This window comes from Aedes aegypti, chromosome 3 (genome assembly GCF_002204515.2).
Source record: "Aedes aegypti strain LVP_AGWG chromosome 3, AaegL5.0 Primary Assembly, whole genome shotgun sequence".
NCBI classification, from domain to species: Eukaryota; Metazoa; Arthropoda; class Insecta; order Diptera; family Culicidae; genus Aedes; species Aedes aegypti.
Genome location: NC_035109.1, coordinates 23,255,918 through 23,282,074, shown reverse-complemented (window position 1 = coordinate 23,282,074; position 26,157 = coordinate 23,255,918). Strand labels below are relative to the sequence as shown.

The 26,157-nt window shown below is 40.4% G+C and overlaps 1 protein-coding gene across 2 annotated transcripts in view; it reads right to left on the bottom strand.

The window, feature by feature from the left end:
- Nucleotides 1–26,157, bottom strand: part of LOC5571956 (activating transcription factor 3) — a 246,391-nt gene that overhangs the window by 3,007 nt on the left and 217,227 nt on the right. For both annotated transcript variants that reach the window (XM_001660006.2, XM_021853490.1), the window contains one exon: nucleotides 10,539–10,625. In XM_001660006.2, coding sequence (XP_001660056.1) covers nucleotides 10,539–10,625 — 87 coding nt within the window. The remainder of the gene's footprint in view (nucleotides 1–10,538; nucleotides 10,626–26,157) is intronic.

Here is a 26,157-nt window from a genome sequence, read left to right as displayed (position 1 = left end):
TATCTCGTCCATTATGGAAAATACAACCTATTTTTTGTAGAAGAACTCCTGCTCGAATTTCTTCTGAAATTCCTTGAAGAGCTCCTAAAGAAAAATTAAAAAAGCCCTGGAGGACTCCTTGGATAAAATTCCTGGAGGACTTACCGGAGGAGAGCCCTGGAGGACTTCCTGAAGGAGAGCCCGAGAGGACTTCCCGGGCCTGGAGAACTTTTCTAAAGACAGCCCTGGAGGACTTCCCGAAGAAGAGCCCTGGAGGACTTCCTGAAGGAGAGCCCTGGAGGACTTCTCGAAGTGAAATCCTGAGAACATTCCGAAAGAAAGCCCTGGAGGACTTCCCGAAGGAAAGCTCTGGTGGACTTCCCGAAGGAAAGCCCTGGAGGACTTCCCGAAGGAAAGCCTTGGAGGACTTCCCGAAAGAAAGCCCTGGAGGACTTCCCGAAGGAAAGCCCTGCAGGACTTCCTGAAGAAAAGCCCTGTGGAGGACTTTCCGAAGGAAAGCCCTAGAGGACTTCCCGGAGGAAAGCCCTGGAGGACTTCCCGGAGGAAAGCCCTGGAGGACTTCCCGGAGGAAAGCCCTGGAGGACTTCCCGGAGGAAAGCCCTGGAGGACTTCCCGGAGGAAAGCCCTGGAGGACTTCCCGGAGGAAAGCCCTGGAGGACTTCCCGGAGAAGAGCCCTGGAGGACTTCTCGGAGGAAAGCCCTGGAGGACTTCCCGGAGGAAAGCCTTGGAGGACTTCTCGGAGGAAAGCCCTGGAGGACTTCCCGGAGGAAAGCCCTGGAGGACTTCCCGGAGGAAAGCCCTGGAGGACTTCCCGGAGGAAAGCCCTGGAGGACTTCCCGGAGGAAAGCCCTGGAGGACTTCCCGGAGGAAAGCCCTGGAGGACTTCCCGGAGGAAAGCCCTGGAGGACTTCCCGGAGGAAAGCCCTGGAGGACTTCCCGAAGGAAGGCCCTGGAGGACTTCCCGGAGGAAAGCCCTGGAGGACTTCCCGGAGGAAAGCCCTGGAGGACTTCCCGGAGGAAAGCCCTGGAGGACTTCCCGGAGGAAAGCCCTGGAGGACTTCCCGGAGGAAAGCCCTGGAGGACTTCCCGGAGGAAAGCCCTGGAGGACTTCCCGGAGGAAAGCCCTGGAGGACTTCCCGGAGGAAAGCCCTGGAGGACTTCCCGGAGGAAAGCCCTGGAGGACTTCCCGGAGGAAAGCTCTGGAGGACTTCCCGAAGGAAAGCCCTGGAGGACTTCCCGAAGGAAAGCCCTGGAGGACTTCCCGAAGGAAAGCCCTGGAGGACTTCCCGAAGGAAAGCCCTGGAGGACTTCCCGAAGGAAAGCCCTGGAGGACTTCCCGAAGGAAAGCCCTGGAGGACTTCCCGAAGGAAAGCCCTGGAGAACTTCCCGAAGGAAGGCCCTGGAGGACTTCCCGGAGGAAAGCCCTGGAGGACTTCCCGGAGGAAAGCCCTGGAGGACTTCCCGGAGGAAAGCCCTGGAGGACTTCCCGGAGGAAAGCCCTGGAGGACTTCCCGGAGGAAAGCCCTGGAGGACTTCCCGGAGGAAAGCCCTGGAGGACTTCCCGGAGGAAAGCCCTGGAGGACTTCCCGGAGGAAAGCCCTGGAGGACTTCCCGGAGGAAAGCCCTGGAGGACTTCCCGGAGGAAAGCCCTGGAGGACTTCCCGGAGGAAAGCCCTGGAGGACTTCCCGGAGGAAAGCCCTGGAGGACTTCCCGGAGGAAAGCCCTGGAGGACTTCCCGGAGGAAAGCCCTGGAGGACTTCCCGGAGGAAAGCCCTGGAGGACTTCCCGGAGGAAAGCCCTGGAGGACTTCCCGGAGGAAAGCCCTGGAGGACTTCCCGGAGGAAAGCCCTGGAGGACTTCCCGGAGGAAAGCTCTGGAGGACTTCCCGGAGGAAAGCCCTGGAGGACTTCCCGGAGGAAAGCTCTGGAGGACTTCCCGAAGGAAAGCCCTGGAGAACTTCCCGAAGGAAAGCCCTGAAGGACTTCCCGGAGGAAAGCCCTGAAGGACTTCCCGGAGGAAAGCCCTAGAGGACTTCCCGGAGGAAAGCCCTAGAGGACTTCCCGGAGGAAAGCCCTAGAGGACTTCCCGGAGGAAAGCCCTAGAGGACTTCCCGGAGGAAAGCCCTAGAGGACTTCCCGGAGGAAAGCCCTAGAGGACTTCCCGGAGGAAAGCCCTAGAGGACTTCCCGGAGGAAAGCCCTAGAGGACTTCCCGGAGGAAAGCCCTAGAGGACTTCCCGGAGGAAAGCCCTAGAGGACTTCCCGGAGGAAAGCCCTAGAGGACTTCCCGGAGGAAAGCCCTAGAGGACTTCCCGGAGGAAAGCCCTGGAGGACTTCCCGGAGGAAAGCCCTGGAGGACTTCCCGGAGGAAAGCCCTGGAGGACTTCCCGGAGGAAAGCCCTGGAGGACTTCCCGGAGGAAAGCCCTGGAGGACTTCCCGGAGGAAAGCTCTGGAGGACTTCCCGAAGGAAAGCCCTGGAGGACTTCCCGAAGGAAAGCCCTGGAGGACTTCCCGAAGGAAAGCCCTGGAGAACTTCCCGAAGGAAAGCCCTGAAGGACTTCCCGGAGGAAAGCCCTGAAGGACTTCCCGGAGGAAAGCCCTAGAGGACTTCCCGGAGGAAAGCCCTAGAGGACTTCCCGGAGGAAAGCCCTAGAGGACTTCCCGGAGGAAAGCCCTAGAGGACTTCCCGGAGGAAAGCCCTAGAGGACTTCCCGGAGGAAAGCCCTAGAGGACTTCCCGGAGGAAAGCCCTAGAGGACTTCCCGGAGGAAAGCCCTAGAGGACTTCCCGGAGGAAAGCCCTAGAGGACTTCCCGGAGGAAAGCCCTAGAGGACTTCCCGGAGGAAAGCCCTAGAGGACTTCCCGGAGGAAAGCCCTAGAGGACTTCCCGGAGGAAAGCCCTAGAGGACTTCCCGGAGGAAAGCCCTAGAGGACTTCCCGGAGGAAAGCCCTAGAGGACTTCCCGGAGGAAAGCCCTAGAGGACTTCCCGGAGGAAAGCCCTAGAGGACTTCCCGGAGGAAAGCCCTAGAGGACTTCCCGGAGGAAAGCCCTAGAGGACTTTCCGAAGGAAAGCCCTGGAGGACTTCCCGAAGGAAAGCCCTGGAGGACTTCCCGAAGGAAAGCCCTGGAGGACTTCCCGAAGGAAAGCCCTGGAGGACTTCCCGAAGGAAAGCCCTGGAGGACTTCCCGAAGGAAAGCCCTGGAGGACTTCCCGGAGGAAAGCCCTAGAGGACTTCCCGGAGGAAAGCCCTGGGTTTTCCCGGAGGAAAGCCCTGGGGACTTCCCGAAGGAAAGCCCTGGAGGACTTCCCGAAGGAAAGCCCTGGAGGACTTCCCGAAGGAAAGCCCTGGAGGACTTCCCGAAGGAAAGCCCTGGAGGACTTCCCGAAGGAAAGCCCTGGAGGACTTCCCGGAGGAAAGCCCTAGAGGACTTCCCGGAGGAAAGCCCTGGGGACTTCCCGGAGGAAAGCCCTGGGGACTTCCCGGAGCAAAGCCCTGGGGACTTCCCGGAGCAAAGCCCTAGAGGACTTCCCGGAGGAAAGCTCTAGAGGACTTCCCGGAGGAAAGCCCTGGAGAACTTCCCGGAGGCATCCGAGAGGACATCCTAAAGGAATCCAGGGAGGATTTCCCAAAGGAAGCCCTGGAGTACTTCCCGAAGGAATTCTGAGAAGACATCCTGCCGAAAGTCTGGGAGAATATTCCGAAGGAACCCCTGAAGAACTTCCCTAAGGAAGTTCTACAGGATCTCTCGGAGGAAGCCCTGTGGAACTTCTCGGAGGAATCTTTGGTGATTTTTCCACAAGAAACCTCTGAGGAACACCTAAGGCAAATTCTAGGAGGGATTCACGAACAGATCGAAAGAATTTCCATATTTAACAGATGAAGGAATTTCCATACAAATTTCTGAGGATTTTCTCGTAGAAAGTTTTACAGGACTTCCAAAATGAATTTTCAAGGAACTTCCCGGCGGAATCATTGGATAACTTCTCTGAAGAGCCAGTGGAAGTCTCCCCAGAGGAATGTTGTGAGAACTGGAGGACTTCCGAATGAAATCCCTAGATGACTTACCAAAGGATCTCCTGTAGGCCTAAAAGGCTCCACAAACGAACCCTTAGGCATTGCTAACCCCTGAAGGGCTTCCCGAAGGATACTCAACACGATTTTCTAAAAGGAATTCTTAGAGGGATTCCCGAGAGATTCTCTGAAGGGCTTATCGAAAGAATTCCTGGAGGGGTTCCTGAAATGGTTCCCAAACAAATCACTGTAGTGAAGGAATCCCTGAAAGGTTTTCCAATGGATTCCAAACACATCGTCAATTTGCTTCCCAAAATAGTCCCTGAAAGCCTTCCCGATGCTATTCCTGGAGGGCTTTCCGAAGCAATACCTTTAAGGCTTCCCAAAGAAATTCCTTAAGGATTTCTTTCCTAAAAAGAACTCTTCCCGAAGAATTTCTGGGAGGATTTCCCTCCGATGGACTTTTCAGAGAATCTCCTAGAGGGATTCCCTGGAAGGCTTCCTTAATGTAATCCTGGAGGATTCTGGAGGGCTTTCCACAGGAATTCCTGGAGAACTTCTCATGGCAATCCCTAGAAAACCTCCAGAAGAAATCTCTGGAGGACTTCCAGAAGGAATCCTTGAAAGGCTTCTTAATGGAATCTCTGGAGAACTTTTTGAAGAAACACCTGGAAGATTTTCTGCTGGATATTCAGCTTCAGATACCTGAAGAAATCCGTATTGGCTTTCCAAAATATCCCTGCTGGGCTTCCCGAAACCCCGAATGAATTCCAGGAGGATCTTTGGAAGAACCTTCAAACAGATTTGGCTCCCCGTCAGAAGCAATTGTGGTAGGGTTTCCTGAAGAACTCGCTGAAGTATTTTATGAGGGGATTCCTGAAGAACATACTGATGGAATCTGGAGGGCTTCCAGAAAGGTCTACTGAAGGACTTTCCAAATGAGTTCCAAAGGATGTTCTGAAAGAATTTAAGACATTCAAAAGAAATTCTCTAAGAACTTCCCGGTGGAAGACTTCTCTGAAGAATCCCGGGAGGACTTTCCGAAGAAATATATGGAGGACTTTCCAAAAGAATTTCCTATTGGAATCCCTGGAGGATTTCCCAAAGGAATCGCTGGATGACTTTCCAAAGAATTCCATCCCCGAAGGAAACTTTAAAAAGCATTCCTATGGAATCTCTGGAGGATTTCCTAAAAGAAATCCCTGAAGGGCTTCCCAAAGGAATACCTGGAGGGATTCCTGAATTGATTCCCTAATAAATCGCTAGAACTTTCTGCAGGAATTCCTGGAAGGGTTCCCAAAGGATTCCCTGGAGGTCTTCCAAAGGAATCGTCGATTTGCTTTCCGAAATAATCCCTTAAAGCCTTCCCGAAGCTCCCGGAGGGCTTTTCGAATCAATACCTGAAAGGCTTCCTGGAGAACTAAAATCTTAAAGATTTCCTAAAAAGTATTTTAGTAGGCCTTCCCGAAGGATACCTTGGAGGATTTCCCCTTAGGAATCTCTGGAGGACTTTCCAAAGGAATCTCTGGAGGTCTTCTCATGCAAACCCCTAAAGAACCTATAGAAGGAATCTCTGAAGAATTTCCAAAAGAAATTTCAAAAGGCTTCCCGAAGGTTTTCTGCTGGACACCCTGTAGGGCTTCATAAAGGTATTACTAAAAAGCTTCCTGAAGGAGTCCCTGGTTGACTTCCTAAAAGAATACCTGGAGCACTTTTCGAAATCCCAAATGGATTCCGGGAATCATTTTTGGAAGAACCTTTGAAAAGATTTCTGAAGTTCTCCCTGGAGGTCATTAAAAAGCAATTCTCCCTCTTCCCGAAGAAGTGAATACCAGAAGAAATCTCTAAAGTATATTATGAAGGGATTTCTGAAAACTTACTGATGGTATCCCTGCATAACTTTCTGAAGGAATCTCTGCAGGAATTGCAGATTAAATTCTTGAAGACATTAGTGCAGAACTATACTGAAAGACTTCCCGAAGGAATCTCTGGGGACTTCCCAAAGTAATTCCTAAAGGCTTCCCGAAAGAATCATTGAAAAGCTTCCCGAAGGAATAAAAGGCTTCTCGAAAGAATCTTTGAAAGACTTCCTTACTGAATTTTGAAAGGATTTCATGAATGTTTCTGCTGGACATTATATAGGGCTTTTAAAGGTATGACTATAAAGCTTCCTGTAGGAATACTGCCCATAAAGGCATAACTGTCCCATATGGAAAAAAGTAGGCATTGAGAAAACAGTACTCAGTACAAGTTTGTCCCCTGATACAAAAGTTCATGAGCAGAGTTGGGAATGGTAATAATAGTAGGCTTGATTTTTTTGCGAAAATCACGTGGCTCTTCTAATACAGTAGTTCAAAATTGTGAATCTCATCAAGTTGCCTTTGTTGGGTTTGGGTACCGTAATTTCGGGTGAAATTGATCACTTTTCACGGTTTTCCATGTCTGTTTTCTATGATGTTGCCAATTCCAAACAACTTAATGCAGGAAAACAAGTACGACGGTGAGCCTCATTGGTTTATATACTCAAATTTTCATACAGTTGTGATTTTAGTGCTGAAAATCGCCTCTAAAATAAAAAATCAAGGAATTCCATTTTGGGGTGAAATTGATCACTTGTCAAAACACTTACTGTTAGTTTTGAAAACAACTTTACTTATTTAATTTGGGCCTCCTGAATCCAAATATGCTTGCCAAATTCTTAACAATGCAAAATTTATGGAAATAATAAACAATTAATTTTCAACAGTACCGCAGAAAACGCCTAAATGTAGGCAATTTCCGAAGGAATCTACTGATATCTATAAAAGATTCAATTATTACAACAAAATGAACAAATTGTTACGAATTTTGATAATAAAATTCGTTTTAGGGATATATTTCAAGCATCCTTACAAATTTTCAGGTTGACACCATGTCCAGATCCTTGTTTAAAACGATAAGTTTATTGTTGTCTGCCAAAACCACACAGAACACGATTATGAAATTTTCTATTATTTTCATAGAAATAAACATTCCTTAACAAAAAAAAGCTTCACAACATGCAATTCGACAATAGTTAAGACAAATAGCGTTCGTTTAAATAGGTTGCATTGATTTCTGTGCTCTATTAGAGGGAAATAAAATCGTGTGACACAGTGATCAATTTCACCGTACTGATCAATTTCATCCGAATTTACGGTACATGAATTTTCTTAATCAGTAGTGTCATTGAAGGCTGCAAATGCGGGAAATAGAACATTTTTCTACCGTAGTTGTGGGTTGCCCTTGGCAACGGGTGTTTTGCTATTTTCAAGGCATTTTGCTCACAGCTGGCTGTTTCACTGGCTCCGCTGACTGTGATTTGCTGCGCTTGCGTACTGTAGTGTGAATTTCAGAACTTTTCCCAACTCTGTTCATGAGTTTCTAGTACATTTCTGCTTGCCTAATTCATTTCGCACAACCGAACAGATAACTCATTTTGCTTATATCGTTCAGTAAAAATATAAACTTGAATGTTTTTCGTGTTTTATAGTTGGTATTGGGGTTCACATAGAGACTGTTATGCCTTTATTTTTCAAAATGGAACTACACTAACTTCATATTTTTCCACAACATTTTCAAACAAAGTGTGTTGATTTGAATGAAAAAACGTGTTGGCTCGAAAATCCATATGGGACAGTTATGCTTTTATGGGCACTTGTTTGAATTTCTGAAAGAAAACTTGAAGACCTTCCTGAAGTCCTGAATGAACTTCGAGAAGGATCTTTGGAAGAAACTTTCAAGAGATTTCTGCAAGTCTCCCTGGAGGTCCTTCAGAACCAATTTCTTCCTGAACAAGTGAATACCAGAAGAAATCCCCGAAATATATTATGAAGGGATTCCTGAAGAACTTACTGAAGGTATCCCTGTATAACTTTCTAAACGAATCTCTACCGGAGTTCCAGATGAAATTTCTGAAGACATTTCTGCAGAACTTTGCTGAAGAGCTCTGAAGGACTTCCCGAAGGAAGCCCTAGAGGGTCTTCTAAAGAACTTCCTGAAAGATTCTTTGTAGTAGACTCTAAAGAGCTTTTCAAATTAATTCCTGAACGGCGTTGGAACCGTTGAATGATATTTCTTGGAGGACTTATGTACGAATTCTTGAAGAAATTCCTTGTAGAGTTACTGAGGCATCTTTGAAGACATAACTGAAGTAACGTTCTGCTTCTTTCTTCGGATAACTTTCTGATGATTCAACTCCTCCAAGAATTTGCTATCTTGAGCGTGTTTGTTCAACACATCAGCGATATTTGTTCTAATATTGACGATCATCTGTTGAAAATCCAATCTTACATGGATTTACGTCAAAACCGTGTCACACTCACACAATAAACACGTATTTTTCCAACCTCAAAAAAAAATCGCTCTTCCTCAAGATTGTCCATTCAATTTGCATCTTCTTGCAATCAATTTGTTGTCCCGTGTTGAGTTTCAACTCGACGCATCCAAATCGAGCCAGGAAGACCCAGCCCCGGCTTTTTCCACTTGTGAAAGACTGGTTTTGCCAAAAAGCAGCAGCAGCAGCAAAAAAAAAAGAGGAAAAGATTAAACTTGGTGTCAGTTCGTCTTACGGTTGGTGTGTGGGCGCGAGCGGTCATTACTCGTCAATTTCTTCTTTCTCGCGACGACGTCGACGGTGATCAACCCTGCACATTAGGGTGCGGCTTATTTTCCGGAAAGTTACCAAAGTCAAAAGTTCATGCGCTATTTTTAAAACGAATCACAGAAAAATTAATCTCAGGATAATAACATTTGTTTTGAATTGAGCAAGAAATTTAAAACAAGAACTTTTGTCCCAAGTTACTCTAAAATTTAAGAATGATTTGCTGTTTTACAAATTTAAAATAGACATTTTTTTGAAGAGTAGCCATTGCAGAATTCGTTTTCAATTGATTTCGAAGTAGATGAAAACCGAATTCAGTACTATACCTTTTAATTCCACTAGATTTTGTATCCTCTGACAGATACGCGTATTTATACCTCAACTGTAAGGCCGTCTTCAATGCCGTGTACTAGACTCGACTCGATTCAACGATCAAAGCAAGCGACGAAAAACATCGCATCTGTATCGGTCCATGAGCGGCAATGTTTCGCATGTTGTAACAAGCTTGATAAATAGCAGTAGCGAAGGAGAGCCCCAAAGAAAGAGCGATGATAAAACCCATTTTTCTCGCTTATTTACCATTTGGAGGTAGGTGTTTTACTTTACTGACATGATAAACAATCCCCGAACATCCTATGGCAATAGTGCCCCCGGTTTGGAGTTTCATCATGCACTGTTATCCCCCCGATATAATCAGAGCTGTAACAATAGACGATAAACAGACTCTCATGATGTGTTGCGGATCATGATTGGTACAGAGAGCGATAAGTGAGAGATACTCTTAATTTTCTCAGAATTCAACCCCTGTTGAAGATTATTCTCTAACCAAAATATAAATTTATTGAAACTTCACTAAAGGTTTTTATTTTCTTTATATTTTGGTGCAATCTTTGGAGTTTCTATCTCTTTTTACGTGATTAAAATTCAGAAGACCACACAAAATTTTGCCTTTAAGGCTCAAGAATCCATCATTCAATCATCAGCAATCATCAAAAATTGGAAACAAGTTTTTTCGTTCAAATTTCAATCAATCCTTATGAAAATCTATCATCGTATTTCAGATAGCAAGTACAATGCAATGATAGATTTTCTTGAGCATTGCTTCAATTTTGAGCAAAAAAACTGGTTTTGATTATTTATAGAACGATGATGGTTATTTTCCTCTTAAAACTTTTATAAAAATAAGCCGCACCCTGCTCCACACCCCTTCCTTTTTGAGCAAGTCGAACGTTTTTTTTTCGGTCGAGATGCGTGTCCTCATACGACATTCTACTCAAACAGAAAAAAAAACCGGAGAATGAATGGGGGTGGACGGCGAGGTTGACCGGGGAGCCATTACTCTGGAGGAAGTGGTTCCCCTCGTTTTTATTGAATTCGACAAAAATTTGGCACGTATAGTGTGTATGCTAAATAAATTACTCGCTGAGCTCGCTCTGTTCTGCTTGCTGGTGTTTCGAGTGCTTCGTCGCAATGGATTGTTTCGTGTTTTACGTTTACTTAGCTCGAGGGGGTTCTCAACTTCGTCATGGGGACGGACCACTTTTATAAATTGATGGCAATAGTGTAAAACCACAGTACCATCAGTTGTCTGACATTTGAGCAGTAACCCACGCGTTGAGAAACCCTGCAATATCTCATTTTTTACTCAGCATTTGGGTGGTTTCGGCCATTTACTTCCTAAATGGAGAAACCCGTTTCTTCGTTTTTTTCTTCCGTTCATCTCATTCAAATGTGTACTCTCGGCTGTTTGCAAGAAGCAGCAGATGTTGTCTCGAAGTCAACGCTTACTAAGGTCGTCAGGTGGATGTCGCGCCCTCATATGCGAGGATGTTCTGTTTTCTATCCCCAAGCGCAAGCGAGAATATTTTTCATATGAATCCAAGTAGGCGTTTTGGGCAATTACCTGTTGTACGCTCGGAGTCTTGCGATGGCCGGCTGCGGGAGAGTCCAGCGGTGAATCGGAACTGTTGGAATGACTGTCGTGGGAAGCCTGAAATGGAGGAAAAGCAGACAAATGGTTGGGTTTTAGATGGCACTTTAGCGGTGACATAACTGTTGGGGGTGTAAGGTTTTTAACGTCTAAATCTCGCCCTCTAGTCGGAGCAAGTCAGGGTTATTTTAGATGTTTGTCAAAATTCTACTGGCACCCAACAGCAATCTGAAAACTGACACCGAATCTCTGCTAAATGTCTACAACACGGGGAAGTGGTGGTAAAATGTACATCTAAAAGAATTTTTGCAGTTTCTCATCGTAACAGGCTGTTCACGCCAATCTATTATAAAACGGGCTACTTTCCTGCACTGAATTATGCAGTGCCGTAATTGGCATTACGCAACTGAAATCAGTAGCGTAATGACTATTACGCAACGTTTTTTCAAAACAATTTTCAGACAAGCTTTCAGTAAGCTACTATTATCTCGTTTCTAGTGGAATGACGACGAATTTGTATGGATTTATTGCATAAAATCGATAATAGAAAAAAAACTAGCGATCCGAATTTTTGGCCCTTCAGCTGAAAACTTGATCGACGTATCAATCGATCGAATTTTCAGCGTGTCTCTCCAGATTTGTTTTTTTAGGCTTGGCTTCGATTTAACTTCACCTTAGCTTACCATAGCAATATTTTCACAACATATGATGAACATATTAATTGTACTATGCAAGCAAAATAAACAGTAGATGATGGTTAAATTGACAGCTAAAAACCACGTGTTCAAAACAAACATTGTGATCCATTAAAAAAATAACGTTTGAAAAGGAATAATAGTAAGGGAACTTACGTATTCTCGACAATATTCTAAGCCGATGCCGCACTTCTTTTGTAATTTTCTCGGACATCAGCAGACAAATTCCGTGTCTGTTTGTTTACATTTATGCCTTGCTCAATCCTCTTTCGATTCACACCGAAAGACTTGTCAAAATGTTCATGGAAACGTTCTTACAACGCTGCGAACATGTCTTGCCAGTGTGACTATTGTCGGAAGCCTCATTCTCTTCGGCAACTTTCCCATAAGAGCTGCAGGCGAATCTGCGACTAATTTGGTGGCATTTTGAGGCGTGTTCATTTGAATTGATGACATCTCTGGCAAAATTGTTTGTTAAGTCTCGGAAATCACGTCAGCGGGAAGCGGAAAGAACAAATAATCATCTGAATGTTTTCATTGATGTGTATCCAAGCCGTAAGTCTCCTTATATATTTTTTTTGCAAATTTTTAGCATAAAACGACATTTACATTCAGAATAAAATCGGGTTAAACTCAATTTTGTTCAAAGTTAAATCATTACCAATGGTTGTGCTACTTTTTTACCAAAAGTTGTTTTTGTTTCCCCGAGCGCTAGTTCCTCGAATGCCAGTTTCCCGAATACCCCGTTTACCCGAATAATTCATATCCCTGAAATTTACAGTAAAAATTCACCGGAATCCGTAAAATTCAGACGGTGTTTTATTTCACCGAACTGTTCAGCTGTTGAGATTACGGTGAAATTCACCGATTTCCGGTAAAATGAGCTTAGTGTGAATCTTGCACCTTTTTGATCTGCATCACTTTTCGGGAAAAAGGGTCGTTCATGGAAATGGCTTTCGGGGAAAAGGGTTTTTTGGAAAACTGGTATTTGGGGAAATGACATTTGAAGCACAACCATTGGCAATATTTAGCAAATACAGTGGAACCTCCATGAGTCGATGTTCCATGACTCGACATCTACCCGTGGAACCATACTAAAACCAAAATTATATGGTTACTGTGATGCTCCCCTCAAACAAGTTTCCAAAGCATTTCTACTTCATGACTCGATATTTCCATGAGTAGATCTCTTTTTCAACTTAAATTGTATATAAAGTCTTCTTAGATTGCTTGAGGGATTGTTAGAATGAGTTCTCCAGAGATTTCTTCTAGATTACTTTCAAGAATTCTTCTAGGTATCTCTTCGGAAATCCCTCTAGAGGTTCCTTAATCAAGTCTCCCAGGAATTTGCCCACTAATTTGTCCAGAGATTTTCAAGGGGGTTCTTGAAAGAATTTCTCCGGAAAATCCTTAAGCATTCCAGCGCTATTACCTCTTGTAATTTATTCTTGGATTATCCTTATAATTTGACCATGAACCATTTTAGGAATTCTGCTAGAGATTTTTCCACTAAATCTTCCACCAATTTCCCCAGTTTTTACTTCCCAGGATTCCAAACAAATGTGTATCACAGAGTTTTCAAAAAGTCGCTTAGGCATCTAAAAAAACCTGCGTGAATTCTACAGGAGTTCTTTTGCCGATTTTTCTAGCAATTTCTATATGAATTCCTTCAAGAATTCATTCATAGTTTCTGCCAGGAACTGCTCAATTAATTTGACCAGGAATTCTTCATAAAGTATCCAGCATTTCATCCAGGGATTACTCCTGCAGTTTTCTTAAATATTTTTCAAATAATTTCTCTAGTTAAATCTCTACAGACTCATAAAAAATTCATTTGAGCTTTTTCATACCAGTTAATTCACCAAACATTCCTTCACAAATTTATCCATGGATTCCGTCCTATGTTTTACAAGAAATTCTTTCAGAAATTCTGTAGAATCCATAAGTTCTTCCAGTGATTATAGCAGAAAGATTTCCTTTAGAAATACTTCCCGTATCTTTTCAAAAATTCCTCAAAAAATTTGAAAAAGTCCCTTTACATTTGCATGGAGAAATCTCTGATGAATTCTTTGAGGACTTTCTTGTGATTTTTTCGTAGGACTTGAGGTGGAATCTCTGAAGTACTCACTGCAGTTACCTTTAGAGAAATTCTTTATTAGAATCTTGAACAAATCCTGATCGACTATTTTCAAAGAAAACCTAGATAATCCGTGGAGCCATCTCTTGAAAAATTACTGATTGAATTACTGAGATGTTCTAAACGAAAAATCCTGGGGAAATTGATGGAAAAATCACTAGAAAAAATCCAGGTTGAATTCTTGAAACGACAATTTTGGAGGGATTCCTTAGAAAGTCCGAGAAGGAATCACTACACTACCCAAAATAAGTATGGAATCTCATTATCTAGTATTGCAACACTCCAATTGAATATTGCAGCATCTCTTAGAAAAGTTTAGCCTCACCTAAAAACTATATATATATGATGTGATATCTCGGAAACCTTGCTAGATATAAAGTTGCGGTCTTCATCAAAATTAATCAGAAGTATTATGGCGTTCATTATGTAAAATTTTCAATGCGCAATTTTGACGCTACGTGACGCTAGTGTGCGTTTAATTTTGATCATATTCTAGCAGGCTCTAGTTCATGATTTCCACCACCTAGTAAGTTCATGTCTTCAGCAAAGATGCTCAGAAGCTTGAAAGCAATTGAAGGCAGCACTTTTCGATAAGAAATTTTCCCGCAACGTGGCGCAAGTGAGCATGCAATTTGGTCATACTCTAGAAAGCTCTAGCTGATGAATTTGATAGAAAGTGCGTATCTTTAGTTGTTCAGAAGCCTTAAAACTATTTGAAACAGCACTGTTTGGCTAGCATTTTTGCTAAAAAAAATCTTGTTAACATTAATGTTTCTATGGGCCTTTTTTAGGCTTACCATATATTAAAGAGGTAAAATTTTATTCGTGGTCATTATCATCGATGATGAATGTTTTAATAAATTCAACGGTCGTGGCACGGTTTGCTTTAGCCAACATATTTTTTCTTTTGGCGTGTTGCCAAAATCTAACAAACATTGTGACTTGACATGCTCAAAATTACTTAATTTCAGACACACACTACCGCTATGTATCGGAAGAAGCACACATTAAAGTGTTCTGCTTCTAAGAGATTTCAGCGTTCTGTACATATTTTCTGACAAAAAAAACTTTGGGATCATGAGCTAGTACCTACTGAAATACATTTGCTTACCAAAGAGTGCTGCTCTAAATTACTGCCAAGCTCCTGGACATCTTTGGTTAACACACGACATTTGTCGAAAACTTATTCAAACAGACTCAAGTCAAAACAGTATACAAACTTGCTTTATCGATTCTACGTGTTTCGCAGATGAAATTCTACACATTTTGCTCTAAACAACTCGATTTTTCACTTTTAGAACGTTTACTTTCCGGATTTACAAAATGACGAAAGTAAGATTTTCAACTTTCGTTACCTAACCACTACTTTCGCCGCTCCGCTGTATAGAGTAGAGAGACAAAGTGACTTAACCACGAATCAAAACAAAACACTACTTGAGTCGATTTTACACTGGTACAAAAACGTCGAATGTAACTGAATAAATCGGCTCTTCATTTTGTAACAAAATTTTGTGGGAAATAACAGGAACTCCCTAGTTTTTGAATGCGAGCTTATTGTATGCAAAATTTAAGCAATGTACATGGCGAAAAAATGTCAAAAAGATGATTCATTTAAAAACAGTTTTAGAAGACAGAAGACTGAATCAATTTTCTCAAAACCGTATGGAAGTTACATATGTCGATTTGAAAAAGTAATCGGGATTTGCAGGTTGCCATTATCATGAGCTAGAACCTGCATGAATATAACCAAATTTTACACACTAGCGTCACGTATCGGCAAAATTGCTAACCAAGCAGTGCACAGTATTTCGATCGGCCGAAATCGTGAACTTAATTCTGTAGCACCTTTAAACGTGATTTTTTCGAAATGGTGTCTTCGGACGAAAATTTTCTAAAATTATAGCGCATATATTGACTGTAAATGTTAGTTCGCAACTTTGCCACGGGCGGCGCTGCGAAACTATTTTTTTAGAAATGACGATCTTTAAATATGATGTCTTCGGCAAAGTTGTAGATAATTCAAATACAAACAACTTTGCCAAAGACACCTAGTGTGTATTCAGCCGCATTTCCAAAATACGGGAGTATTTTATGAACGACCCCCTAAAACTAGTTTTTCTCGTATATTTTGAAAATGCGAATTTTCCGGTAGCAACAATGTTCTACAAAATTGTATAAACAGTAAAAATGAATCATTCTCTAGAAGACACTAGGTTTCTAAAGATCAAAGAAAAGCAGTTATATCCATTTAAGTGCAAAAATCAGTCATTTTTGGGGTCCGTGTAATTATTCGGGTGGCAGGTGGTGGCAGATGAAACCTAGTGGGAATCATAATACATCATTAGTAGTTGTAAATGTCGATAGTGTCATTAGTATCCACGAGTATCCCTTTTACTTAGAGGAAGTTTCATCAATGACTCTTATTACCCTGTAGTACTTAGTTATATGATGGGTAGAGGGCTATGTGGCTCCATACTTCTTCTTTTTCTTCTTCTTGACACATTCTTCATCATTATGCACAACCAATAGGTTCCAAATACATTTTTGAAGAATGTTCTCAATCTCGAGAAATGACGCTTTACGAAATGACTCGCCTTACAACTATTTTTCACTTGAGATTTTTGCGTTTTTCCAGTAGAAGCATTAGCCGTAGAAGGCTAATGTCGCGACTGTTCGTGTGACCAGCATCTAGTTTGCCACGCTCTGACAGCTTGAGTACCGGGTCTATAAGTGTCAAATCAATTTTTTCGACCAAAATAAAACATTCTCTACAACATGACACTAAACAAGCAGACAAAAACCTCAACAGTAAGTAATAATAAAATAATTCTATTTTGTGATAACAGCGCCACTAGCGCTCTACTACTTATATTTCTATTGTTTTTTCGTACATTCCAAGTAACCAAATAGTACTTTAATTCGCTCTGCGTGCTAACATTATACAGCTGACACGCTTAATTGGTCGAATAATAGCACTATATAACCAAAAAGATGAATTTGCATGCTACCCAAGTAACCACAAGCATTATACTATTGCATTAATTTGGTCGAAAGTCAACATTTTTTGCATTAATAATGTTATCATGCATTTATTCAATAACTGTCAAGCAATGATGCATTTGATTAACATTGTAAATGCTTTGTAGCATTATTTTAATATAGCATTATGCTAAGCGTTTAGAGTGAATTTACAGTTATGCTGTCATACAAGATTACATAACCTCACTAAACGCACTCGAATCTGTAATAAATAAGTAAGACGAACGAGCACGTTCGCACTCGCTTATTACGTTTTGTGGGATATTGAAGAATAATGAAATGACTTTCTTTCATCTCGAACCCCCATTTCATGATCTATGGATATATGTATTCATTCAAAATTGTTGTATTTTATCTATGAGACTCTTTTATTCATAAAGAGCGAGAGGAAATGTCGATCAATTTCTCTCCCCTGAAATCTGTTTAATGCGCTAGGGCTTTGTTTAGTGAGTTACGTTCTGTTATTTCTTCTACGAGAAAGAATGGTGATTCTTTCTATTGATGTTTCATTTGGTGAGGAAAGGAAATCAATCGCCGAAGAGAATTCTTTCTATTCGTAATAACTGGGCGAATAGTAATGTAAACACACACAGAGGCTTCGTTAATAAGGAACTTTTATCTTACCTTATCACATCAGCAGCTTTAGCACAGGACACCAACGCGCCAGGCATCCAGTACACCCATCATCCTAGTTGTGGATTTGAATCCTGATTCCAACAAAAAAATCATTTGTATGGTAAAGAAATCCAAAGGTAGTCAATGGATTCATTGTTTTGTTTATTTTTAACGCAAGCCCTAAACATACATTATTTTAAGCTAATATACATCATGAACCCTAAATATACAAACATAAATGCTTTAGTAGGGCTTGTGCATTAAAACTGCTTTACCGAGTATTGCATTAATTTGGTTGTTGTGGGGCCCTTTCCCACTTTAATTATGCTTTATAAAGCTCTTAAAGGTTATGTTACTTTAAAACAAAATCTGATAGCACACTATAGAGCAAACATAAAGTATTCATATACAGCTTCGTGGTTACTTGGGTAGTGTTTACTTGAGATAGACACTATGACACGTGCAAGCACGATGCGGTGAATGGCAAATAAAGTGATGTATCAAATTCAAAGGAACCCAGATAGCCGTAGCGGTAAACGCGCAGCTATTCAACAAGACCAAGCTGAGGGTCGTGGGTTCGAATCCCACCGGTCGAGGATCTTTTCGGGTTTGAACTTATCTCGGCTTCCCAGGGCATAGAGTATCTTCGTTCCTGCCACACGATATACACATGCAAAAAATGGTCATTGGCATAGTAAGCTCTCAGTTAATTACTGTGGAAGTGCTGAGAAGCAGACTCTGTCAAAGTGGGGACACAACGCCAGAAAGAAGAGGAAGAAGATCAAATTCAAATCCAAAAATCAGGCAAGAGCCTCAATATCGGATCATTTTGCAACCATAAGAATTACGTTAACATTTAAACGCTGATTTGATTCACATAATAATGATTCGATGATTTAGTGTTTTCTCAACAGAATGTTTTACCAAATTCGCATAGCTTGCACTTGCTATAGTGTCTATGTACGAAAAATAGTTGTATGGCGAGTAATTTCATAAAGCGTCGTTTCTCGAGATTGAGAACATTCTTCAAAAATGTATTTGGAACCTATTGGTTGTGCGTAATGATGAAGAATGTGTCAAGAAGAAGAAAAAGAAGAAGTATGGAGCCACATAGCCCTCTACCCGTCATATAACTAAGTACTACAGGGTAATAAGAGTCATTGATGAAACTTCCTCTAAGTAAAAGGGATACTCGTGGATACTAATGACACTATCGACATTTACAACTACTAATGATGTATTATGATTCCCACTAGGTTTCATCTGCCACCACCTGCCACCCGAATAATTACACGGACCCCAAAAATGACTGATTTTTGCACTTAAATGGATATAACTGCTTTTCTTTGATCTTTAGAAACCTAGTGTCTTCTAGAGAATGATTCATTTTTACTGTTTATACAATTTTGTAGAACATTGTTGCTACCGGAAAATTCGCATTTTCAAAATATACGAGAAAAACTAGTTTTAGGGGGTCGTTCATAAAATACTCCCGTATTTTGGAAATGCGGCTGAATACACACTAGGTGTCTTTGGCAAAGTTGTTTGTATTTGAATTATCTACAACTTTGCCGAAGACATCATATTTAAAGATCGTCATTTCTAAAAAAATAGTTTCGCAGCGCCGCCCGTGGCAAAGTTGCGAACTAACATTTACAGTCAATATATGCGCTATAATTTTAGAAAATTTTCGTCCGAAGATACCATTTCGAAAAAATCACGTTTAAAGGTGCTACAGAATTAAGTTCACGATTTCGGCCGATCGAAATACTGTGCAGTGCTGCCATAAATTGCTTTCGAACTTTTGAACAATTTTGCTGAAGACTTGATCTTTCTAGGTGGATAGGATCATCAGCTTGCGCCTTCTAGAATATGATCAAATTTGCATACACAATAGTGCCACGTAGACGAAACTTGTTAACCAAACAGTGCTGCCTCATATTGCTTTCAAGCTTCTGAGCCACTTTGCTTAAAACACGAACTTTCTAAGTGGTCAGGATTACAAACCCATGTAGAAATACAGATACATAAGCAATAATATTTGTATTGTAACGAGAAATTTGAAAAACTCCTAAAAGTAGGGATGACTCGCAGTAGCTTAGCTAGGGGGTTGCGGTCGTCACCGGGCACCGAGCTCATAGGGGCTCCCAAAATATTATGATATTGATTTTTAGTAAACTACACGTAAACAAGCAAAACAATAATTCAGTTTGAAGGTGAAAATAATCATTTTACAGTTCTTAAAGATATTCATTTGGGGATTTTTCCAGGAAAACCTACGAGAATTACTATGCCAGTTCCTCCAGTTAGAGTAAAGTGGGGCAAAAGTTCGAGTGGGGTAAGAGTTTCTTTTTAAGATTTCTAGCTCAATTCAAAACAAATCTTATAATTGTCATGGTAGTTTGAATGCTATTCAAGTAAGAGACTTTCAATCCAAATATCATAAAAATCGATTGAGATTTGGAAAAGTTATGGCTATTTGTTGTTTTTCGACATAAATATTGTAATTTTTGGTCAAACTTTCGTTGCATGGAACCAATTGAAGATAAAAACTTTTTCAACATTTTATGTAAGGGCGTTTCTAGGCCTATCATAAGGTTGCTTTGAGATGTATTAGTTTTTGCACAAATGCTTGAAAACAATTTTTGGCCCATAGTGGGGCAAAAGTTCGAATCAGCGGGGCAAAAGTTCGACCCATGTATAAAATCACGGAAAAATTTTCAAATTGCATAAAATCCACATATTGTCTTCAAATTTGGTCAAATTTGTCTGATCGTGTGAAAACTGTCACCAAAATTTTACATTTTCACTTAGTTTTGCGAAAGACTGCTATTTTTGAGTATATTACAATCAATCCGGTTTTGGGCAATTTTTTGATGAAAATTTAGTGTGTATTTTTCGTCAAACTTAAGTTTACGGCTGGTGTAAAGTATGCCTACCATAAAAGGATCGATATTTTGGATTTTAGCCAGCGAACTTTTGCCCCACACTAGATTTGAACTCCTGCCCCCCCGGTGGGGCAAAAGTTCGAATAAGACAATCAATTTTGAAACTGTTATAACTAAAAATGGGTAAATATTTTGACACAAGTTTGTTCAGCAAAATTATAGCCAATATGTTGAAGGTTCACTGTATGGTATTTGTTTTGTTTTAACTGCTATTGTTTTCCTGGAAACTTTGATTATACCACTAAGGTCGAACTTTTGCCACACCTTACTCTATCCTTCTACGAACTATATGGATTCGTTCAAGCATTCCCTAGGAGTTGCTTCTCAAATTCCTTCTGGGATTATCCAAGGACATCTAATTAATACTCTTCCAGGAATTCCTCTTCAAATTTGACCTGGGTTTCCTCATGGAGCTCCCTCAGAAATTTATCTATTCTCCCACATTTCATGCGAAAGCACTCCTGCAGTTCTTCCAAACAATTTCTCGTGTATTTTTCAAGTAAAATCTTCATGGCTTCTTCAATAGTTCATCTGAAATTCCACACTACAGTCAATACTACAGTAAATATCCTAGTAATTCCAATCATCTTAGCACTAACGAAATCCTTCGGAAACTTCCTCAAGAACCCAAGAGTTCTTTTAGACAACTTTGTGGGAGTTCAGCAAGGGTTACTATCACACTAAATCGAGTTCCGTCAGATGTTACTTTGAGATTTCCTTATGAAATATTTCCCAGATTTTTGATAAATATCATAAAAAAAATCTGCAAAATATCTAGATCTTTTTATGGAGATATTCCTGAGAAAATGACGACATTTGAAGACATCTTAAACCAATTTACCGTAATCCGGGGTATCATTGATCAGCGGGGTAACATTGATTGGAATGACTCATCTAGTAAAAAGTTCGTATTATCATTTAGTGATGGGACATTTCCAAATCATGAATGGTGCTCCTCTTTCTTACATTCATAAGCTAATGAAAGTGAAGATTTTTGCGAAAATTGCGTTTACCTTATGCGTAATTTTGGCAACTTTTCGAAACAATGATTTTAATGGTTAAGGATGACACTATCGAAGATTCATGTCTCACATAAGTTGTGCAAACGATATTAGCAAGAAAAATGTGGTTCCTACTAAAAATGGCATCGCCGAAAATGATTCCGTTGTCAAAACTTTCATAAGTATGCTCAATTAGGCAACATTACCGAATTACTGTTAATCATATAAAATTCCCTTTGGAAATTGCCTACTTTTAGGCGTATTACGTGGTTCGAGGGGTTTTTAATTTTAAAATAACTTGAAAAGTAAATGACTTGTAAGCATTTGACCTTCATATTCGGCTTCAGGGGTCATTATTTAAGTAAGTAACGATATTTTCAATATTACCGAACGTCGATTACATAACTGATCAATGTTACCCCATATCAACTAAATAAAAAAATCACCTAAAACATTATTTTTAAAATGCTTAAATCTTTCAATAAACAAAATACAGTTTATAGTCATGAGGTGGCAGTACTTGTTTTAAAAATATAAAATTTGCAACATTAGTATTTTCAGACAAAATATTAAAGAAATATTAAAAAAAACTGATCAATGTTACCCCGGATTACGGTATCTATAATTTCTAAAATAATAACCTCGTTATAACGTAACCTCTTTATAACGTAACTCGATATAACGTAATTTTCACCTCGATATAACGTAACTTTTTTTGGCTCTCATTTATTTTTCCATTTTTTAATAAAACATGATGTATGAACTACAATAAACATTCTTCAAGTTTAAAACACCAACCAATACTGAATCAAAGCAATGCAAGCGTTTACTTTCACTAAATACAGTCATAAATCAATATCGAGTGAGCAATAAGTCAATGTTAATACCAACATTTTGTCATTGCTGTACATTTGTTTACATCATTCTTCATTATTTTTGTTGCATTTACGCTCCCGCTGGAACCAAGCCTGCTACTCACTTCAATTATCTATGAAAAATTTAATAATCATTGATTTAGACTTTGCATTCAAAAAGACTAGATCAAACTCAGATTAGACTTATGTGTTGCCGAGCCACGCTGCCACGTGGCAATATACGTTAACGTACACTCAGGCAAATGGACAATCGATAAACATAGGAACCCCTTATGAAAATTTGCCACAAGAAATCGGATTGAAATTCATAAAGTTGTCTTATAAAACCAGAATTTGAAAACAAAAAACGTTTTCGCTGCAGCCTGGAATCGAACCAAAAAACTTGCGATCGATAGGCCTGAGCGTACACCACGCGCCTATCGACGCCTTGATGTGGAGTGATGCTAAAACGATACATAAAGCGTTCGTATTGCAATAATCGTTCCACCTTTTATAAGGCAAAACGTATGACATTCGATAGTCCAGTTCGCTGCGTGTATATTTGATATATATTTTTTCAATGCTGAAGGAAATATTTAGCTATTGCTTTAGAAATTCTTACAGCTATTCTTCAAATGATGTCTCCAAGAATTAGATGCTTCTCCTGGAATTTATCCACAGATCATCAACTAGAATCATTCTGAGGATGCTTCCAGAGATTCCTTTATAGAATCATCTTAAACTCTTATGATATTCATGTATAAAACTTGAAACAAATTCTTGAAATAATACCAACAGGCATTTCCCAGAAATTCTACTAGTTAACCCTTCTGATATTTATGCTTAAAAACTTCTGAGATTTTTCTCAGAAATGGTATCAGGGATTACAACAAGATTTTTCTTTTTTTCAAAGCGAGTTCAAAGTTTCCTCCAAAAGTTTCTAGGAACATTTGGTCAGTATAGACTTAATGGATTCCCGTCTCAAGAATTCCTTGGAATTTTATCAGAAAGTTCTCATTGAATTCCAACAAGATATGGTTCAAATATTCCTCTAGGAATTTCTCCAGAAGGAATTCCGGATTCTAGGAATTTTAAATTTAACGATTTTGAATTTCTCCAATACAGTCAGCTTTCATTCGTTGCACTGAACCGGTAGCCCACCTAGTGAAAGACTTTCACTAATCGAGCTGAGTTTTCAGCAGTCACAATTGAGAATACAATAAAAATTCAGGGTTACCAACATTGATAAATCGACATTTATGTCAAAAATGGACGGTTGTCTTCGTTTTAAGTGGGCTATAGCCCACCTAACGGGAGCCCAATTGAAACGAAGCCTACCTAAAGATAGTGCAATGAACGAAATTTTACTGTAATGTTTTTTTAATATATCTTTGAATTCTAATGTGCCTTTGATAAAAAAAAAAATCATTAAGTATTTCTCCAGGATATAAAGTGGATTCAACTATGAATTCTTCAAACCATTCCGCCTACGATACCTTAATTTATTTCGGAGTCTAGAGATTCATAAACTATTCCAGGAATTTTTCATGAATTCTTCCAGCAACCCTTTTAAAGAATAATTCAATTATAATTCTTGGAATGATCTATAAATTATTCCAAAAAATCGTACAGGCATTCGCTCAAAAACCTGAGAAACATTTTTCTCGGAATTTATTCAGCGATTTCATTATGAATTTCTGCAGAACTTTCTCCAAATATTTATGCAAGGACCATTCTATGTACTACTTATGTTTCTTCAAGGATTCTATGTGGAACAAAATTCTTCATTGATTCCATCAGGAATTTCAATGATTCGTTTTTCATTGGGTTCTTCAAGTAATTCTAAAACTGAGCAAGTTCCCCAGATCTTCCAGAGAACTGTCCTAGAATTCTGCCGATAATCCCACCACGTATTCGTTCAGAAACTTTTCCATTGAAAATCCCTCAAGGATAGTTCTTATTATTAATGGAGTTTTATAGTGATTCCTTCACAAATTCTGAAAAAAAAAACATTTTAAAGAGTTCGTTAATTCCAAAGTTCCGTCAAGAATTCACCAAAGGATTTATTTCAAGAGTTTTATCCCGAGCTTCTCATAGCAAAATCCTGAAGTTTCATAACTGCCTGCCTCAAATTTTCATGAACTGCTCAACATAAACTTTTTTAACACTTCAGTCGTCGCGCTGTTGTATTTTGTACAACACTGTTGAAAAATCTCGCTTATCGTTCACAACAGCAGCGAGGTGGTTCTGACGGTGGCAAACCGTGCAAGGACTTGAAGGTTAAAGGTTTCTAAAAGATCTCATTTATGAATTTCTTTTAGAGTTTCTCCGAGTATTCAAGGATTCCTTCAAATATGTTTCCTGATTACATTTCTTTAAGGATAACTGCAATAAAATGTAATAAAAAAAAAAACACGATAAAATATCGAAAAAATATGTAGGAAAGACTAGAAATGCCTGCTAGATCAATAACATCAATTTAAGACTTATTTTCTCATCGAACAATACATGTTGAACAAAATTGAGAAAAAAAATATTTTGCTTCGATATAACGTAACCTCGATATAACGAAATGAAAATAAAAATCAAGTTACGTAATATCGAGGTATTACTGTAGACCATTTCCGTCAAAAAATTTTATTTGCTCACGAGCTTTCTTTCAATTTACTGAACAAACTTCCCTAAGGAACCCATATGTTTTGAGGCCGCTAACTATTGAAAAACAATGAAAAACTGGCGGTCCCCTACATTCTATTTCTCTCCGTTTTTTATCAGGCCCCTTTTTCCCCTATGATTTTATCTCCACGTTGTGGTGAATTTTGATCAGCTGTTCCTCTGCAGTCTCCACTCAAGCTTCTGGGCTTACTCCAATGATTAAGAATTACTCAGGTGGCGCAGATCATTGATGCGTGACACTAGTTCTCTCTTTTATTCTTTCGCTATTCCTATGCAGTGCAAACAGTGACGTCAGCCGGAAAATAAAAGTGGCACGCATCAATGATATGCACCACCTAAGTAAATTCAGAACATTGGTCTCATCTTTGTTGATCTTCGGGTTTCGATGCACTACTTGTTCCTTTTTTGGTAATGGTGGTGACTGCTATCCCCACATCCATCCCGGAAACGACCTTGGTGCTGGTGCTGGCCGTTCAAATATATGTCTTAACAGGTTCCTACATCGGAACCTTAATGTTAATTGCTTGCGCCAAAATATTTCCCCGTTTTATTTTAGACCCCAAACAAGTGGACACTGGAACCATCGGGAAGAGAGCGAAAATAGCCGTCGCAACGAAATTCTTCAAACAGATTAAAGATCCCCTTCTTATCCTTCGCATGAAGTTGCTGTGGTGCTCCAGCTGAATAATTTTTGAAAAGGTTCCTACTCTCTCCCGGCTTGGGGCCATTGGGAAACTGGTAACGAAAAATTTCACTGTGTGGCAGCATGTCGTCTTTTAGGCAATTTGATTCCAATTTGAAATCCAGAACAATGCCGCTTTCAAGCTTGCAAGAGCTGTTCAATTAATATATTTGGATTCTGCCCCGGCTTTCATGAATATCCGCGCAGTAAAATCTTCGTAGCCAGTTTGCCGCCGGCCACAAAACCACAACAGAGCAGGAACCTATCGCGGATCAACCGGCGCACCACAGCAGCTTCAGGCAATGAGATGAATGGGTTATTTGGAATTTCGAAGTTGAAGAAGATCAAATTTGTCCAGCTACAACGACGGCCATTTTTCGTGGAGTTCTTGTGATTTCGGTGGCTGTTTGAGGGCATAAACGCAGCACGCTAAACCAGATTCACGCATCGCATGTATTCGATTCGTGATCAAACGTCAACATCCCACCGCAAAATCGCTAGTGTTTGGAGGTGATTTTAACCTCCAAATTGCGAAATCATCACCTCCAAGTTAATTCTAATACCCTCCGTTACATGGATTATGGTGGCGCGTCGATCGTCGCAAGTTTCTCGTTAAACAGTCAATTGACTGTTTAACGATAAACATGCGACGATCGACGCGCCACCATATTTCATATAACGGAGGGTATTAGAACTAACTAGGATGTTGACGTTTGATGACGAATATACATTGTCATGTTTTCATAATCAAAAGAAAAAATGAAGCAAATTCCGCATTTCGAGCGTTTTTTCGCCGTGCGTAATTTACTCATTATTTTTTACAAGCCCTTGCTTAATAATGAATACAACCTATTTGGGGTCATGCACAAATTACATCACGCTCCGAGGGGGGGAGAGGGTCAAGCCATGCGTGACAAGTCTTACAAAAATTTCGGAGGACTCATA